The sequence below is a fragment of the Salmo salar genome, chromosome ssa26 (assembly GCF_905237065.1).
Source record: "Salmo salar chromosome ssa26, Ssal_v3.1, whole genome shotgun sequence".
Lineage (NCBI taxonomy): Eukaryota > Metazoa > Chordata > Actinopteri > Salmoniformes > Salmonidae > Salmo > Salmo salar.
In genome coordinates this window covers 18900456-18919929 of record NC_059467.1, presented here as the reverse complement: position 1 = coordinate 18919929, position 19474 = coordinate 18900456, and the positions used below count along the sequence as shown (strand labels likewise).

General features: G+C 42.9%; 1 protein-coding gene across 15 annotated transcripts in view; it reads left to right on the top strand.

Annotated features, from left to right (window-relative positions):
- Positions 1-19474, top strand: part of tead1b (TEA domain family member 1b) — a 69049-nt gene that overhangs the window by 37031 nt on the left and 12544 nt on the right. For 10 of the 15 annotated variants that reach the window (XM_014175315.2, XM_014175322.2, XM_014175319.2 and 7 more), the window contains one exon: positions 18042-18106. In XM_014175315.2, coding sequence (XP_014030790.1) covers positions 18042-18106 — 65 coding nt within the window. Of the gene's footprint in view, positions 1-5342; positions 5398-5502; positions 5539-18041; positions 18107-19474 lie in introns of those variants that run through there. The other 5 variants (XM_045708887.1, XM_014175321.2, XM_045708886.1 and 2 more) reach the window with 1 other exon arrangement.

The following is a 19474-nucleotide window of genomic DNA, read 5'->3' as shown; positions in this document are numbered from 1 at the left end:
CATATAATCCATATTAATGTACAAATACCTCAGTTTTGTTCGTGCGTACAGATCACTTATCCAAAGGCATAACGCGCGAGTGCGGAAAAAAAATGTTCCATTACCGTACTTAGAAGCATGTCAAACGCTGTTTAAAATCAATCTTTATGGTATTTTTTATGTAAAATTGCGATAATATTCCAACCGGACAATAGCATTTTCATTCAAGAATAAAAAGAAGGAACGGCGTGCTCGCATGACCGCGCATATCCAATCCCTTTGTTGCCAGGCAGACCACTCAGTAACTGAGCTCCTATTATCTGCCCAGTGACAGGAAAATGCTCAAACCACTTTCTGAAGGCTGTTGACAGCCAATGGAAGCCTTAGGAAGTGCAACGTGACCCCACAAATACTGTAGTTTTGAAAGGGACTAGAAAGAAGAACTACAATTCTCAGATCCTCCGCTTCCTGGTTGAATTTTTCTCAGGTTTTTGCCTGGCATATGAGTTCTGTAATACTCACAGACACCATTCAAACAGTTTTAGAAACGTCAGAGTGTTTTCTATCCAAATCTACTAATAATATGCATATTCTAGTTTCTGGGCCAGAGTAAATTAGGTACATTTTTCATCCGGCCGTGAAAATACTGCCCCCTAGCCCAGACAGGTTAACCAGGTAGGCCAGTTGAGAACAAGTTCTCATTTACAACTGCGACCTGGCCAAGATAAAGCAAAGCAGTGCGACAAAAACAACACAGTTACACATGGGATGAACAAATGTAGAGTCAATAACACAATAGAAAAATCTGTATACAGTGTGTGCAAATGAAGTAAGGAGGTAAGGCAACTAATAGGCCAATAGTGGCGAAGGAATTACAATTTAGGTATTTACACTGGAGTGATATATGTGCAGATGAGGATGTGCAAGTAGAAATACTGGTGTGCAAAAGAGTCTAAAAACAAAAACAAATATGGGGATGAGGTAGGTAGTTGGTTGGATGGGCTATTTACAGATGGGCTGTGTACAGCTGCAGCGATCGGTAAGCTGCTCTGACAGCTGACACTTAAAGTTAGTGAGGGACTTATAAGTCTCCAACTTCAGTGATTTTTGCAACTCGTTCCAGTCATTGGCAGCAGAGAACTGGAGGAAAGGCAGCCAAAGGAGGTGTTGGCTTTGGGGATGACCAGTGAAATATACCTGCTGGAGCGCGTGCTATGGGTGGGTGTTGCTATGGTGACCAGTGAGCTGAGATAAGGTGGAGCTTTACCTAGCAAAGACTTATAGATGACCTGGAGCCAGTGGGTCTGGCGACGAATATGTAGCGAGGACCAGCCAACGAGAGCATACAGGTTGCAGTGGTGGGTAGTATATGGGGCTTTGGTGACAAAACGGATGGCATTGTGATAGACTGCATCCAATTTGCTGAGTAGAGTGTTGGAGGTTATTTTGTAAATGACATCGCCGAAGTCAAGGATCGGTAGGATAGTCAGTTTTACGAGGGTATGTTGGGCAGCATGAGTGAAGGAGGCTTTGTTGTGAAACAGGAAGCCGATTCTAGATTTAATGTTAGATTGGAGATGCTTAATATGAGTCTGGAAGGAGAGTTTACAGTCTAGCCAGACACCTAGGTATTTATAGTTGTCCACATATTCTAAGTCAGAACCATCCAGAGTAGTGATGCTAGTCGGGCGGGCGGGTGTGGGCAGCGATCGGTTGAAGAAAATGCATTTCATTTTACTAGCATTTAAGAGCAGTTGGAGGCTATGGAAGGAGTGTTGTATGGCGTTGAACCTCGTAACACAATAGAAAGTTTGGAGGTTTGTTAAAACAGTGTCCAAAGAAGGGCCAGATGTATACAGAATGGTGTCGTCTGCGTGGAGGTGGATCAAAGAATCACCTGCAGCAAGAGCGAAATCATTGATATATACATAGAAAAGAGTCGGCCCAAGAATTGAACCCTGTGGCACCCCCATAGAGAATACCAGAGGTCCGGACACCAGGCCCTCCGATTTGACACACTGAACTCTATCTGAGAAGTAGTTAGTGAACCAGGCGAGACAGTCATTAGAGAAACCAAGGCTGTTGAGTCTGCCGATAAGAATACGGTGATTGACAGAGTCGAAAGCCTTGGCCAGGTCGATGAAGACGGATGCACAGTACTGTCTTTTATCGATGACGGTTGTGATATCGTTTAGGACCTTGAGCGTGGCTGAGGTGCAACCGTGACCAGCTCGGAAACCAGATTGCATTGCGGAGAAGGTACGGTGGTATTCGAAATGGTCGGTGATCTGTTTGTTCACTTGGCTTTCGAAGACTTTAGAAAGGCAGGACAGGATGGATATAGGTCTGTAACAGTTTGGGTCTAGAGTGTCTCCCCCTTTGAAGAGGAGAATGACCGCGGCCGCTTTCCAATCTTAAGGAATCTCAGATGATACGAAAGAGAGGTTGAACAGACTAGTAATAGGGGTTGCAACAATGGCGGCGGATAATTTTAGGAAGAGAGGGTCCAGATTGTCTAGAATGGAATCCGTAAGAATGGAATCTGTACTGTACCTCTATATTTTTCAACCAATGCTCCTAAAGCCTGTTATTTAATGTTGGCAGCAGATGTTGAAGCCTGTGATTGTATGTCCAAGGTAAAGCCCATAGGATTCTCAAATGTATAAACTGTAAGTCTGTTTGTGAAGAGGATCATGAAGAACAGGTTGGAGATATGCTAGCCTTGCCAATACTGCAGTGTTTATCGCAGAGAAGCAGACAAAGGAGCTGCTCTTAGAAGACTTGATCACATTGAGAAATGATCACATTGGGCAGGTTTACTATCATTTATTATCATTTACTATCGTGTTTGGTCTGTATCACAGGCAGCTATCTCTTCTAGACTGATTGGAGCTGTCAGACTGTTACAGCCTTGACAGAGAGGATTGTGTGCGATTTCTCTGTTGGAAAAGGATAGAATTCCCTCACAACTTTGAGAGATAAGGTTTGTACTTTCTGCCTGTGTGAGTTAAAGAGAAGCACACAGGAGAAGGAGAGGCAGACCACATCAGGGCCACAAAGTTGGGCTTTTCATTTACACATATTGGTCGCCGCTAACAGGTTTTTCTTTGTGTTCAGATGCCGGATTGATCCTGAGAGATTGAAAATATTGATTTAACCCTGTAAGGAGGAGGGTGGGGGTGCCTCCCTGCCTGCCAGCCAGCGTCATGTTCACACATCGGCCGCGCTCCGCTACAAGTTCCTCAGGGGACTCCTAATTACCGCCGCCCTCACAGATTAGTCCAGCAGCCAGTCCGACTGTAGCCTGACTCCCTAGTTGTTTATTTCATCCCTCCCTCCTCTCTCTCCTCCTCCCCCACTACTCCTGAAAGACACACCCCGACCCAACGGCCAGGCCTGCCTCTGCAGTAATGTATGTGATGATATACTCAGTGGCTCCTAATTGATAGAGTGATTCAGATGAGTGCTGGCTGTGTTAATTGTTCCCCGGTGAGCGCATGTATTTCTCTGAGAGGGGGGAGTAGGCCTCAGCCGCAGGCTCGCCTGAGCAGGACAGGCCAGGGAGAGAGGACGTAGAGCCGGCCAGGGCCACTGAGTGATGGGTGGCGCCCCTAACTCCTCGCCCCTGTCCGAAACACAGTCAACATTTAGCAGAGGATAGCTGGTGTAATCCTCTCTGTGTCTCCATGAAGACCCGGGTCAGTAACCTGTTGATATCTGATGTCCCGTTAGCTGGAGAAAAAGTACCCCACCTTTAATCTCTCACGGTTAACCTGACTCATTACCTCAACCACTCACTGGGCTTTTAACCCACTTTAAGGTCAGTTAAAGTGAAGTATTGATTTCTTTTTGGTGTTGGCAGAAATAAATAGATTTTTAAAGAGGTATTAATTTCATACAAAGACATTATACGGAGAAATTAATTGATCCGCAGTCAGATTTCCAGCCACCGAATGATACTTTTTATCCATTAATCAGGCCTGAAGACTAAACACAGTGCCTTTGAGTGTGTGTGAGCGCCAACCTCCACTGGGTTGAATTATGGATGTGTATCAGGAGTCGCAAGAACTTGGCAAAGCCTATTCAGCTGGCCACTTTCTGCGGGTGAAAGTGATGGTCTATTACCACTGAATGCTTGTAGATCCTGGTTGCATACCATGCTGTTACTCACTGTGGAACAACAGTTATATCACACGACAATGATTAAGTAGTGGATATTGTTGGACGGCTCGACGACTGAATGAGAAACATTACTCAGGTTTGGGGTCTGCTGCCTTGTTTGTTCTTTGTTTGCTTAAGACCACAAATATAGCCTAGCCGTTCCATAGAAGAGCTCACCCTTTGTAGCCCTAACCATCAGAAGGAACTGCTTCTACTTTCTCAACCAATCAGCAAAGTCCTCACATTAGAAAGCACAAATTAACAAACTGCAGAAATGGGATAGATGAATCACTTGAAATCAGAGTGTATCTAAGAGAAAATGTGATTATAGTTCAATAAATATAAGATCTAATCTTCTCATATCTCATATCTTCTCATAAGATCTTATCTTCTCATAGATAAATACATTTTAGACAGAAGTATTAAAAATATAGGTTTATGGTAGTTTTGCAACGTATTCGTCTGCAACAGATTACTAGCACATCGTTTTTAGAAAAATACTGTAAATGTATTTGAGTAATAGTTTTGAGTAATAGTAGGCCTGTTTCTAAAATGACAATCATGTCATTACATTTGAATGTTACTTCCTGTCATTTCACATTGTATGCTAAAGGTTATGTAAGAGATTGGGAACATCATTATATCTATGTCTTTAAAAGTGGACTGGACTTTGCCTTTTTGTTTGTGGAGCTCATTTTATACATAATTTTTAATATTAAACATGATATTATGTAAACATCATCTTAAAAACATAATCTGTTCGTGTAAACCCATATGTGAGTTTAGTGAGTTATTCGAGGGCATTCATGTTTTGTAAATGGGTGATATGAATCTCTGTGGTTTCTGTCTGCCCCACTGGCCTGTTTGAGAAGTCCTGAAGAGGGGACACATGACTTAATGACTTTTTAAACCAAATTCATTAGCTCTTCACATTTATTCTTCAGTGTTACATAAGTGCCCTCATGGATTGGGTTCATTTTTTCATTTTTCTGTTTCAAATGAGCACAGAATTGTTGTGGTCTGTGGCTGTATGAATGAGAAATACCCATGTTGAGTGTTGGGGCCGAGGTCATAGCCGAAAGCAAACAGCCACTGATGTTCTATTTCTTTCTCCCAGAGACGTTAAGGAGCCTGCCCTACATTTACACAGGCACACAGCAGGCTCTACAAATCAAATAGTCAAATCATGGATTGTGGAATTTTGGGTGGAGGCTACAATGGATGTACAGACTGCAGATGACAAATCAGAATCCCTCAGTACGTTTCACTTAAAATAATTCATAACAACATTCTTGAAAACTATTTGCACAAAAAGAAAAAACATATGATCTTTATTAATCCTTGTTTCCTCTAACTCAGCAGCATGGCACCATGCGATGGATTATCAAAGCAAGCTGAGTGAGTAGAATATAGAGGATGTGTATACGTGTGTTTGCGTGTGACCGTGCCCTCTCAGCAGGAGGCAGATGGACGCACACACAGACGGCCTCTCTGGAAGATATATAGGCTTAGATATATAGGGTTAAACGTTCAGTTTGTGAAAGCTAGGAGGGATGGGTGGGACATGTGTATGTGTATGTCATCGTGGGGGGTGGGGTAAACTATTGTGACCCTAAAAATGTCCCGAGTGTGTGTGATCGTCGACGTGCTGACTTTGGCCTTGAAGTCTTTCTTAGGGCACCACGCTTTAAATGGGGGGGTTAAGCCACCCATAATAAGTAGCTGGTTGGCTGGAGTCAGATGTTGGGATCAGCAGACGTTATCTTCTTTCTAAATGGATTTCACTGCCCCCTCTCCCTCTGACATTAATTATTACTGATGAGAGAGCAGGAATTTGAAGAAAAGGGGGAGGAGGAAGAGGGGAGGGGAGGGAGTTTCTTTGAGCCACACCTTCACGGGGAAACACCTGTAGGATCTTAGCAACTTCAAACCTTTATTTTTAGAAGCACTGGAATTGTTTCAGCTAGCCTCTCACTCAAAGGGCAGACCTATTGTTTTGTTCACCTTGGCAGTTCAGCAATAATTGTTTTTGTACAATTAACACCAATACAAACAACATACTTTTGCTGTGTGGTTATGTTTAATGATTATACAATCTGGGCTTTCGTTATGTAAAAATATTTGTTTTATTATTATGTACATATTCAAATGTAGGTTACTTGAAACTGACAGCCAAATGTAGGATACCATTGTCTGTCACCTGTTCAACTTCCAGGCCACAAGTCTCCTTTATTGTTAGTGACAGATTCTCCTCTTGGCAAGCGCTGTTTCCCAGTGTGCCGCTGTTCTTGTCAAGTTAAAGGCTTTCTGCCTCCTCTACCCACACCCTGATCCAGCCAGGGACCCTCCTGCTGAATGCCTCCATATTGTTGGTTTAGTCTATTGTGATGCTAATGTCAGCCTGAGACCCCTGAGTCATCTATCAGGGATGACAAGGAAGTCAGGCCTATTGTCTGAGCCTGCTACTCCATCCACATAGAGAGAGAGGCTGGCCTCTGGCCCACACTGCATTCTGGGACAAGAAACCCAATGGAAAAGGATCAATGCCACTCTTACTCTGCCTAGACAGGAAAACTGTCTATCCATTTACATTGACAAGCATTCATGTGATCAACACTTACATAGATGTCTGTGTCTGTAGAGGGAGGGTGGGATATATATATATATATACACTGCTCAAAAAAATAAAGGGAACACTTAAACAACACAATGTAACTCCAAGTCAATCACACTTCTGTGAAATCAAACTGTCCACTTAGGAAGCAACACTGATTGACAATACATTTCACATGCTGTTGTGCAAATGGAATAGACAACAGGTGGAAATTATAGGCAATTAGCAAGACACCCCCAATAAAGGAGTGGTTCTGCAGGTGGTGACCACAGACCACTTCTCAGTTCCTATGCTTCCTGGCTGATGTTTTGGTCACTTTTGAATGCTGGCGGTGCTTTCACTCTAGTGGTAGCATGACACGGAGTCTACAACCCACACAAGTGGCTCAGGTAGTGCAGCTCATCCAGGATGGCACATCAATGCGAGCTGTGGCAAGAAGGTTTGCTGTGTCTGTCAGCGTAGTGTCCAGAGCATGGAGGCGCTACCAGGAGACAGGCCAGTACATCAGGAGACGTGGAGGAGGCAGTAGGAAGGCAACAACCCAGCAGCAGGACCGCTACCTCCGCCTTTGTGCAAGGAGGAGCTGGAGGAGCACTGCCAGAGCCCTGCAAAATGACCTCCAGCAGGCCACAAATGTGCATGTGTCTGCTCAAACGGTCAGAAACAGACTCCATGAGGGTGGTATGAGGGCCCGACGTCCACAGGTGGGGGTTGTGCTTACAGCCCAACACCGTGCAGGACGTTTGGCATTTGCCAGAGAACACCAAGATCGGCAAATTCGCCACTGGCGCCCTGTGCTCTTCACAGAGGAAAGCAGGTTCACACTGAGCACATGTGACAGACGTGACAGAGTCTGGAGATGCCGTGGAGAACGTTCTGCTGCCTGCAACATCCTCCAGCATGACCGGTTTGGCGGTGGGTCAGTCATGGTGTGGGGTGGCATTTCCTTGGGGGGCCGCACAGCCCTCCATGTGCTCGCCAGAGGTAGCCTGACTGCCATTAGGTACCGAGATGAGATCCTCAGACCCCTTGTGAGACCATATGCTGGTGCGGTTGGCCCTGGGTTCCTCCTAATGCAAGACAATGCTAGACCTCATGTGGCTGGAGTGTGTCAGCAGTTCCTGCAAGAGGAAGGCATTGATGCCATGGACTGGCCCGCCCGTTCCCCAGACCTGAATCCAATTGAGCACATCTGGGACATCATGTCTCGCTCCATCCACCAACGCCACGTTGCACCACAGACTGTCCAGGAGTTGGCGGATGCTTTAGTCCAGGTCTGGGAGGAGATCCCTCAGGAGACCATCCGCCACCTCATCAGGAGCATGCCCAGGCATTGTAGGGAGGTCATACAGGCACGTGGAGGCCACACACACTACTGAGCCTTATTTTGACTTGTTTTAAGGACATTACATCAAAGTTGGATCAGCCTGTAGTGTGGTTTTCCACTTTAATTTTGAGTGTGACTCCAAATCCAGACCTCCATGGGTTGATAAATTGGATTTCCATTGATTCTTTTTGTGTGATTTTGTTGTCAGCACATTCAACTATGTAAAGAAAAAAGTATTTAATAAGATTATTTCATTCATTCAGATCTAGGATGTATTATTTTAGTGTTCCCTTTATTTTTTTGAGCAGTGTTATATATATATATATATATATATATATATATATATATATATATAGAGAGAGAGCGAGAGAGCGAGAGAGCGAGAGAGCGAGAGAGAGAGAGAGAGAGAGAGACGGAAGGAAGGAAGGAAGGAAGGAAGGAAGGAAGGAAGGAAGGAAGGAAGGAAGGAAGGAAGGAAGGAAGGAAGGAAGCACTTTCTCTGGTTTGAGAAAGTCCCCTGTAGTGCTCCTTGACTTACAAATGAATGTTTTGAGACAGGAGAATGTGAAATAGGTACTTTACCCAGTAGTTTCCTACAGCACAAGGTTCTAAATATTGGGTTGAGATAATGACTGAGCAGTGCCGTAACATCTTACAGCGTGTTAAGCTTTCACAAGGCTAATTCAGGTTCAGCCTGGGCGAAATCACATTGGTGGTTCGTTTTGGGCTTTGACAAGTGACACTTGAGAAAATTACATTGTAATGAGAATGAATGATAGATATGTTTGGCGGGGTGTGTGGGCGAGAGGTTGCCCCCTGTGCTGTTCAAGGCGTGTCTCGTGCTCCTACTAAGAGGAGAGAGTTAAAACCACATGAGTGAGCGCACCGCTGGCTGACATGGAGCCAGGCCCAGCACGGTCTCAACATCCATTGACATCATCGCCCACCGCCGGACCAGATGTGACTGTGGTTGTGCCTGCATTAAACAAAAGTGCTGCTACAGGAAATGATCGCCTTTAAAAGGAGGAGGAAAAAAACCTTCAGCAAAGCGTTGTTATTACCACTCAAAGGACGTAACCAAGGCAGTTAAAACTTTTAATACACCATAACTTAAATTAGCCCAATGTTTATCATATGTGGGCATATTGCTCTGGGGTCTTTTCAGATTTAATCATCTTTTCATTGAAATGCCAGTGGAGATGCTTTGTTTACAATGGCCTCTGGGTGCATGATCAATGGCTAATGTATGCACATCAAGCTCACTAATTGACCAGCTCACCCTCTGGAGAAATGTATCTCATCACTGCCATGGGTGAGAACATGTGTGTCTGGGCTGAGTTCAAGTCCTGAAGGGTCAGCTCCATTTTTGAGCAAAATTAAGCTCTCATACCATATATATTTAGTGGATATTATGGCCACATGACCCAGGCTTTTGATCTATCTCATTCCCTTCTTCAGATGAGGCTCTAGCACTGATGTTTAAAATATATATATATATATATATATGTATATATATATATATATATATATATATATTTTAAACATCAGTATATATATTTAACTAGGCAAATTAGTTAAGAACAAATTCTTATTTACAGTGACGGCCTAGGAACAGTTGGTTAACTGCCTCGTTCAGGGGCAGAATGACAGATTTTTACCTTGTCAGCTCAGGGATTTGATCTAGCAACCTTTTGGTTACTGGCCCAACACTCTAATCACTAGGCTACCTGCCGCCCCCATGTTCTCCTGGCAGGTGACAATAGTCAGGCCACAGCACCACCTGTCTTCCCCCGGTGTCACTCACCACTCATAAGTACTTTAGAATATGGGCTGAAGCAGAAGGACATGTGGCCTACACATGTGGGATGAACTAACTTCAACTCAAACGTCAATATACTGTGTCTCCTGCAAGATTCAGCTTCTCTCCTTTCCATAGAGCAGCTAATGATGGAAGTTTTGTTAGCAGTGATTAGTTTGAATACAGAGACAGTAATGTGATGAGAACGGAAGAGGAGAGAGAGTCAAGACATATAAATGATGCGAAGGGCTTACCCAGAAAAACTTCCAAAAGGACTCATTCAAGGTAGAAAGGAGTTGGAGCGCTCAACAAAAAATGACACAGTGAGGATTTTCGAATTGTTGAGAAAGACTCTATAAAGTTCAGAGGAAATGTTTGCTAAAGAGCGAGTTCAACTCTGAGTAATGCTAATGTTAATCAAAGTAGTGTGATGGAACATTGTCAGAATACGCACAGGGAAAGTGGAGGAGTTGTAAATAAACTGTGAGTCTGTTCTTTTTTGGGGGCAGCAGGCTCCAGCAGCACCAGAGGGGATATGAGTGGGGAGGGGTAGAGGCAGTGTGGGGGCTGGCGGTAGGGGGATGTTGGATGGGGGCTAGGAGCAAGCAGACACAGCAGCTGTGTAAACCCCAACAGTCCAGGGGGATAGAGCGGGGGGTTGGTGGGGGGGGGGGCTTTCCAGCTAGGCCAGTTAACCTCATTGACTACTGCAGTCTCACTGAAAAAACATGGTCTTCTTTTTACAGTTTTAATGGTGGAACGTGTTATGTGCTACAATAACTACATACCTGAGATGTTTCAAACCATGAAAGAAGTGGTGCTGCTGTATGAACCATGACATCTAATAGGCCTAAGCAGCAGGTCATCATCCATCACATGTTGAATTGAAACATTATCCACCTTTAACGTCCGGCAAACATTACCGGAGCATCGGCTCTCGAACCAACAGGCTCCGAGACAGCTTTTACCCCCAAGCTATTAGAATGCTAAATAGCCATAAGACTGCTAAATAGTTCATTAATGGTTACCCGGACTATCTGCACTGACCCTATCTTGCACTGACTCTATATACACACTATATACTCACTCACTCACTCACTCACAGTACACCGACACTCTCACACAAATCCCACAAGCATTCACACACACACACACACACACACACACACACACACACACACACACACACACACACACACACACACACACACACACACACACACACACACACACTCTTTTACAGTCATCATGTGCTGCTGCTACTCTGTTCTTTATTTTACTCTTATTATTATCTATCCTGATGCCTAGTCACTTTACCCTGCCTTCATGTTCATATCTACCTCAAATACCTTATTATTATCTATCCTGATGCCTAGTCACTTTACCCTGCCTTCATGTACATATCTACCTCAAATACCTTATTATTATCTATCCTGATGCCTAGTCACTTTACCCTGCCTTCATGTTCATATCTACCTCAAATACCTTATTATTGTCTATCCTGATGCCTAGTCACTTTACCCTGCCTTCATGTACATATCTACCTCAAATACCTTATTATTGTCTATCCTGATGCCTAGTCACTTTACCCTGCCTTCATGTACATATCTACCTCAAATACCTTATTATTGTCTATCCTGATGCCTAGTCACTTTACCCTGCCTTCATGTACATATCTACCTCAAATACCTTATTATTGTCTATCCTGATGCCTAGTCACTTTACCCTGCCTTCATGTACATATCTACCTCAAATACCTTATTATTGTCTATCCTGATGCCTAGTCACTTTACCCTGCCTTCATGTACATATCTACCTTAAATACCTTATTATTATCTATCCTGATGCCTAGTCACTTTACCCTGCCTTCATGTACATATCTACCTCAAATACCTTATTATTATCTATCCTGATACCTAGTCACTTTACCCTGCCTTCATGTACATATCTACCTCAAATACCTTATTATTGTCTATCCTGATGACTAGTCACTTTACCCTGCCTTCATGTACATATCTACCTCAAATACCTTATTATTGTCTATCCTGATGCCTAGTCACTTTACCCTGCCTTCATGTACATATCTACCTCAAATACCTTATTATTATCTATCCTGATGCTTAGTCACTTTACCCTGCCTTCATGTACATATCTACCTCAAATACCTTATTATTATCTATCCTGATGCTTAGTCACTTTACCCTGCCTTCATGTACATATCTACCTCAAATACCTTATTATTGTCTATCCTGATACCTAATCACTTTACCCTGCCTTCATGTACATATCTACCTCAAATACCTTATTATTGTCTATCCTGATACCTAGTCACTTTACCCTGCCTTCATGTACATATCTACCTTAAATACCTTATTATTATCTATCCTGATGCCTAGTTACTTTACCCTGCCTTCATGTACATATCTACCTCAAATACCTTATTATTATCTATCCTGATACCTAGTCACTTTACCCTGCCTTCATGTACATATCTACCTCAAATACCTTATTATTATCTATCCTGATGCCTAGTCACTTTACCCTGCCTTCATGTACATATCTACCTCATACCTTATTATTATCTATCCTGATGCCTAGTCACTTTACCCTGCCTTCATGTACATATCTACCTCAAATACCTTATTATTGTCTATCCTGATGACTAGTCACTTTACCCTGCCTTCATGTACATATCTACCTCAAATACCTTATTATTATCTATCCTGATGCCTAGTCACTTTACCCTGCCTTCATGTACATATCTACCTCAAATACCTTATTATTATCTATCCTGATACCTAGTCACTTTACCCTGCCTTCATGTACATATCTACCTCAAATACCTTATTATTATCTATCCTGATGCTTAGTCACTTTACCCTGCCTTCATGTACATATCTACCTCAAATACCTTATTATTATCTATCCTGATGTCTAGTCACTTTACCCTGCCTTCATGTACATATCTACCTCAAATACCTTATTATTTTCTATCCTGATGTCTAGTCACTTTACCCTGCCTTCATGTACATATCTACCTCAAATACCTTATTATTGTCTATCCTGATGACTAGTCACTTTACCCTGCCTTCATGTACATATCTACCTCAAATACCTTATTATTATCTATCCTGATACCTAGTCACTTTACCCTGCCTTCATGTACATATCTACCTCAAATACCTTATTATTGTCTATCCTGATGACTAGTCACTTTACCCTGCCTTCATGTACATATCTACCTCATACCTTATTATTATCTATCCTGATGACTAGTCACTTTACCCTGCCTTCATGTTCATATCTACCTCAAATACCTTATTATTATCTATCCTGATGCCTAGTCACTTTACCCTGCCTTCATGTACATATCTACCTCAAATACCTTATTATTATCTATCCTGATGCCTAGTCACTTTACCCTGCCTTCATGTACATATCTACCTCAAATACCTTATTATTGTCTATCCTGATGCCTAGTCACTTTACCCTGCCTTCATGTACATATCTACCTCAAATACCTTATTATTGTCTATCCTGATGCCTAGTCACTTTACCCTGCCTTCATGTACATATCTACCTCAAATACCTTATTATTGTCTATCCTGATGCCTAGTCACTTTACCCTGCCTTCATGTACATATCTACCTTAAATACCTTATTATTATCTATCCTGATGCCTAGTCACTTTACCCTGCCTTCATGTACATATCTACCTCAAATACCTTATTATTATCTATCCTGATACCTAGTCACTTTACCCTGCCTTCATGTACATATCTACCTCAAATACCTTATTATTGTCTATCCTGATGACTAGTCACTTTACCCTGCCTTCATGTACATATCTACCTCAAATACCTTATTATTATCTATCCTGATACCTAGTCACTTTACCCTGCCTTCATGTACATATCTACCTTAAATACCTTATTATTATCTATCCTGATGCCTAGTCACTTTACCCTGCCTTCATGTACATATCTACCTCAAATACCTTATTATTATCTATCCTGATGCCTAGTCACTTTACCCTGCCTTCATGTACATATCTACCTCAAATACCTTATTATTATCTATCCTGATGCCTAGTCACTTTACCCTGCCTTCATGTACATATCTACCTCAAATACCTTATTATTATCTATCCTGATGCCTAGTCACTTTACCCTGCCTTCATGTACATATCTACCTGAAATACCTCATCTGATACTGGTACTCCCTTTATATAGCTCCACAGTGATCTGGTCTGGTACTCCCTGTATATAGCTCCACATTGATCTGGAACTGGTACTCCCTGTATATAGCTCCACATTGTTCTGGTACTGGTACTCCCTGTATATTGCTCCACATTGATCTGGTACTGGTACTCCCTGTATATTGCTCCACATTGATCTGGTACTGGTACTCCCTGTATATAGCTCCACATTGATCTGGTACTGGTACTCCCTGTATATAGCTCCACATTGATCTGGTACTGGTACTCCCTGTATATAGCTCCACATTGATCTGGTACTGGTACTCTCTGTATATAGCTGCACATTGATCTGGTACTGGTAGTCGCTGTATATAGCTCCATTCTTGTGTATTTTATTCCTCTTGTGTTCCATTTTTTTTAATGATTATTTTTAAACTCTGCATCGTTGGGAAGGGCTCGGCTCGTAAGCGAGCATTTCACAGTTAAGTCTACACCCGTTGTATTCAGCTCATGTGACAAATACAATTTGATTTGATTTTTGATTGCAGGGGCAGAAAAAGTGCATTCCTGTGGTCAGGCTTGAGTGGACTGTGACTTTATTCTCTATTACTATTGTAACACACCCAGCAGGATTGGGACCAGGGTGAGGCTGTCCCAGGATCCTCCCAGGGAGGAAGGATGCTAAGGGCCAAATTAGATTTCTGTCTGAATGAAGAATCAGCTGCTGGGGGACAATCCCAGGAAGAGTGGACCAACTGGCTCTTTGTGGTGTGGTGGTTTGAGTGCCATTGATATGGCCCAGGACCTTCAGGGTCATTGAGAGTCAGAGGAGACTCCACAGAGCATGCCTATCAGCATGACTCTACTCTGGGGGTCACACCATAAATATCTAATCCTTTTCCTGCTGCTTTGAGTGACAACAAAACCCCTCCTTCAAGAGTTAACTCCCTCAGTCAACCCCCATCCCCTCGTCATGACTTTCCCCGTTTTTCACCAGTGGTGCACAACTATCCACCCGTCAACCTGAGTGAAAATGAAATCACGTGTCCTTACGCTGGTCCCAACTCCCAAAGATTGAGAGCTTCCCCTCTCAGCAATTCTCTTCCAGCCCTCTGTAACTCAGGCGGATGCCCAGGGCATCATCGGTTACGATGCAGGGTTACTTTTGCCCAGCGGGAAACCTCTGGAGGAGAGATGCAGAGAAGCCAGGCCAACGTAAAAGTCTGGTCCTGCGTTGGGAGAAGGTGTTAGCCAACATGTTGACAGACAGTGGAGTAAAACAGGCTGCTGCAGCATCTTTAGGGGTCGTAATTCATCCCAGTCGTATACCTCACTAAAGAAGATGAACAGCTCACGTCAGCTCAGACTCTTACCTCCCACAGAGTTGAAATAAGCATGTGTGATGAAGCAGAGATGGGAGCCTGATGTTCATGTGGAGGAAAGGGTCTATCTTGATTCACAACAACTTTCAACTCCCAAATGCTATTGGTTCTTACTGTTTAGGGCATATAAATCTGTTGATTCTTATTTGTATTGATTGTACTCATTTGTATGAATGTAATTACTTCTTTCACTTTAGTTAAGTCAAAACGTTCATGGCATCGAAAAGCTTGTTTGATCCAATGGCAATTGTTTCCAATTATGTTATGTGCTTTTAAAAGAAGAAATTAAAAACCCAAAGATTTGCTTGAAACCAACGGTACTTGAAAAGTGTGAATGAAAAGTAAAGAGAGAGGGAGAAAGAAAGTCATGTGGCACTGCTTAGGTTCCGGTGAAATGAAAAGGCCTGACTTATAAATGTTGAACTATTTTTATTTATTTATTTATTTTATTTATTTAACCTTTATTTAACTAGGCAAGTCAGTTAAGAACAAATTCTTATTTACAATGACTGCCTACCCCGGCCAAACCCGGAATTAGAACTCTCAACAGGGGTAACTTCTCTACCGTGCGACTCCAGGCTCTGTGCCACATCTCCCAGAGTAAAACACAAGTGTTGATTAGTTTATGGGAGACACAGTATTGCCCCTTAGAAACTTTTTGTGTAGGGGAAGGGCGGTTGAATAAAGTGGATTCAGAGTGCTGAATGTGGCCAGTTGCTGTTTTAGCAAATGTTGTTTTGCAGTGGAAACACAGGAAAGAAAGCAGGCTTGCCAAGACCCGCTGAGCAGTCTTTTTTCAGCCTGGTGAAGAAAAAAAAGAAAATTCAGCAGTAAGCATTTGTGTGCTTTGATCTAGGAATCAGGCGTCTACGTGAATGCCCTTATTGTCATGTTATGTGTACACAGTGTGTGAATTATTGAAAATAGCGCGGCCCCGAGGTTCATCTGGGAGAGATTACAGCGCAGGAACACTGGGAGGCCCGGGCCGGGATTGAAATCCCCCAGATGCTGTTTATTTTTCCAGGGGAAGGAGACCTGATTCAGTCACCCTGGCCTTGTCTAAATGCTCCGTGTGAGGAGGCGAGATTTGGGTCACGACTCTCGCCACACCCCTCCTCCTGTTGCCTCGCCTACAACAATCCCCAGCCCCCGTCACGCAGCAGAGCAACACCTGTCTGGGTGTGCCAGACACATGGAGCAAGGTGTTGTGCTACACAACATGTGTTTACTTAACTTCTTCAGTTTTTTTTTGTGCGTTGATTTAAATGTGCTATTTTGAAAAGGCACTGGTTAAATCTGCTACATCTTTCAAAAGAAACTGAACATTTGAAATGCTTGTATATAGAGCTAGTAGTGAAACTAGGGGTTAATACATTTGATAAAATAGTGAAAGCAAACATCTTGGCATCCAAACCCCTCTGGCATCCAATAATAAGACTGAGAGAGACAGCCAGAGAGCGGGGGGGGAGGTGAGAAAGAGAGAGACTCCCTCTCCCTTGACAGGTGTTGTTCATGGCAGTAACTCAAGGGGCAATACCCAGACTGAACGTCCTTTCATCTGGCACACCTGAACAGAGCGCGCTCCCTGGGTTCACAGCAGGTGGAGGCTACTGCCTGGCTGCCTCGGTGTGACATTACACAAACAACAGGCAGCACATACAGCCCCAGCCTAACAACCCAGACCTGCCTGCCTGCCACCTCCACTACACTTGTTCTATACTTCACTTTATTCACCATCCTCATGTGCAGCATCTGCATTAGGCGGTCCATCCACTGCCTTTCACAGGAAATGTTGTAGCTTTTCCATTCTGAGAACACAGTCACTGCTCCGTAGCCAATGTACCGTTGTATATTGATGATGCTAAGTGAAATATCAAGACACGGCCTTTCATTGAGCTGGAGAAAAAAAGCCTGTTTGCTTGTTTAAAGGACGTGTTGCATTACATAGGAGGGAGAAGTAGGTCCATGGCATTGGTTGCCTTCAGCTGGACACATAATTAGAGTGGCTCCTTACCTATAATTTGCGTAATAGTTTTGGGGTGGCGGTATGTTATTACCATATGAAAAGGCTAAGCAGGGGTCATTGTGCATCGCTGCAGCAATTAGAGGCGAGCTGAGGGCAGAAGAATGTTTGGAGCTGCCATTAATTGGAAATCACTACAAAGCCCATGCTTTAATTATCATTTAGTGAGAACAGCACTGCTTAAATTAATATATTTCCATTGCCATTATTTACAGTAACAGTATGAATGTCTGGATCAGTTTCCTTTCATAGCGTGAGGCTTTGAAGAGAATGGAATTCAATTAGATGAATTTGAAAGGCTGTATGCTTGTTGTAAGGCTTTCGCATGCTAATGCAACATGCCGCTTTTACATTTAAATGGGATTTTTGTTTGTTTGTTTGTCGAGATGTATATAGTGAGATGTAAATGTCTGATGATTATGCAGTATGATGCATATTTGACTATTGTGTGCTTCATTTGTGTCATTGTAAATTGGAAGGACACATGAAGTCCAGGATCTCAATGATGGCTTATTTTGTGGTAACCTTTCTCTCTCTCCTTGCTGTGTGCTTTCTGCAGGTCGGAATGAGCTGATAGCCCGATACATCAAGCTTCGGACTGGAAAGACGAGGACGAGGAAGCAGGTAAGAGGGGAGTGGAAATGTTTGCATGGCATGTTAAAACTGAAGAAGGCCATCACACCTGAATGTGCCTGCTGCCTGTGTCTCTGCTGGAGAGAACACAGGACACACACACTCACACACACTCACACACACTCACACAGTTGCATGGAGCTTTGCTGCATGCTTAGTCTGATGGGAGGCTGTCTTACCAGACCCTGGATGTGTTCAGTCTTCTTACAGTTATCCTGCATGAGAGGATGCTTCTTCAAAAGCTCTCTCTCACACACACCACACACACACACACACACACACACTGACTTGGACACCCTCACATTACAGTAACGCAACTATAACACACTCGTTCCGTCTGGCAGAGTGTTATAAGATGGACACATTATTCAATATTTGTTGTAAAAAATGGATTTGGTGTTTTAAAATAATCACAACAGAAACTGGATTAGGACATAGATGATAGGACATTGATCAATAACAACATTATTTTTGTCTGTTATACGTTTCCAGTTGATGTGAGCAACAGACTGTAGATATAAATAGATGTTACCCATAAGCTCCCATAATATCAGTTGGTGGGAAGGTGTCTGACCATGAGGTCCATCAGTCTGGTTGAGCAGGAAGTCATGCTTATGGCCACTGGCTCGTATGTCCATGATAAACACCCCTGTGTCCAGACTGACACTCTATAGCTGGGTGGGAATTGATCAGCCAGCTAGAGAAAGGTCATGTGTGCTATTTCTCTGTAATTCACTCTCTCAATGGGGAATCACACAAGATAGAAGGTTGTTTGCCTGCTGTAATATCATTTATGATACAACCAAAAAACACAAATATTTGATATTTAATTATTGAAGTGTTGAGATGTTAAGAAATCAGTCTCAATCAGAAATCATGGTAATTTATTTGAGTTAATTAACATAATTTGAAATATTATGATTACTTCCACATTCACTGTTCTAACTAAAGAGCCCTGTTCTGTATGAGACTAGAGAAAACAATATCAGGACATAGGTTGATTAAAATAAGGAATGTCAGCTTGAATTGTAAATGTAATCTTATTTTGGCGAGGTGGAATGGAGTACTTCACACTTCCCCATCACCCTGCTTCCCCTATTAACAGACATGCTTTTAGGCATTGATCATTCCCCGGGGTGAACTGCCTCAACAGCCACTTGTGTGTGATTGGCCTGATTAAGACCGAAAGCAGAGGAAGGAAATCCCCCTCAGACCAAGCGTTCGTCCCTCCCCCCGTCAGAAATACAGACTGACCACACATTATCTTACTATAGCCAACCACTTACATACTGAATATTTTATACAAAAGCATGACATATTTCCAAGTCTGTGTGAATGTTGAAAGCAGCATGGGCCCCT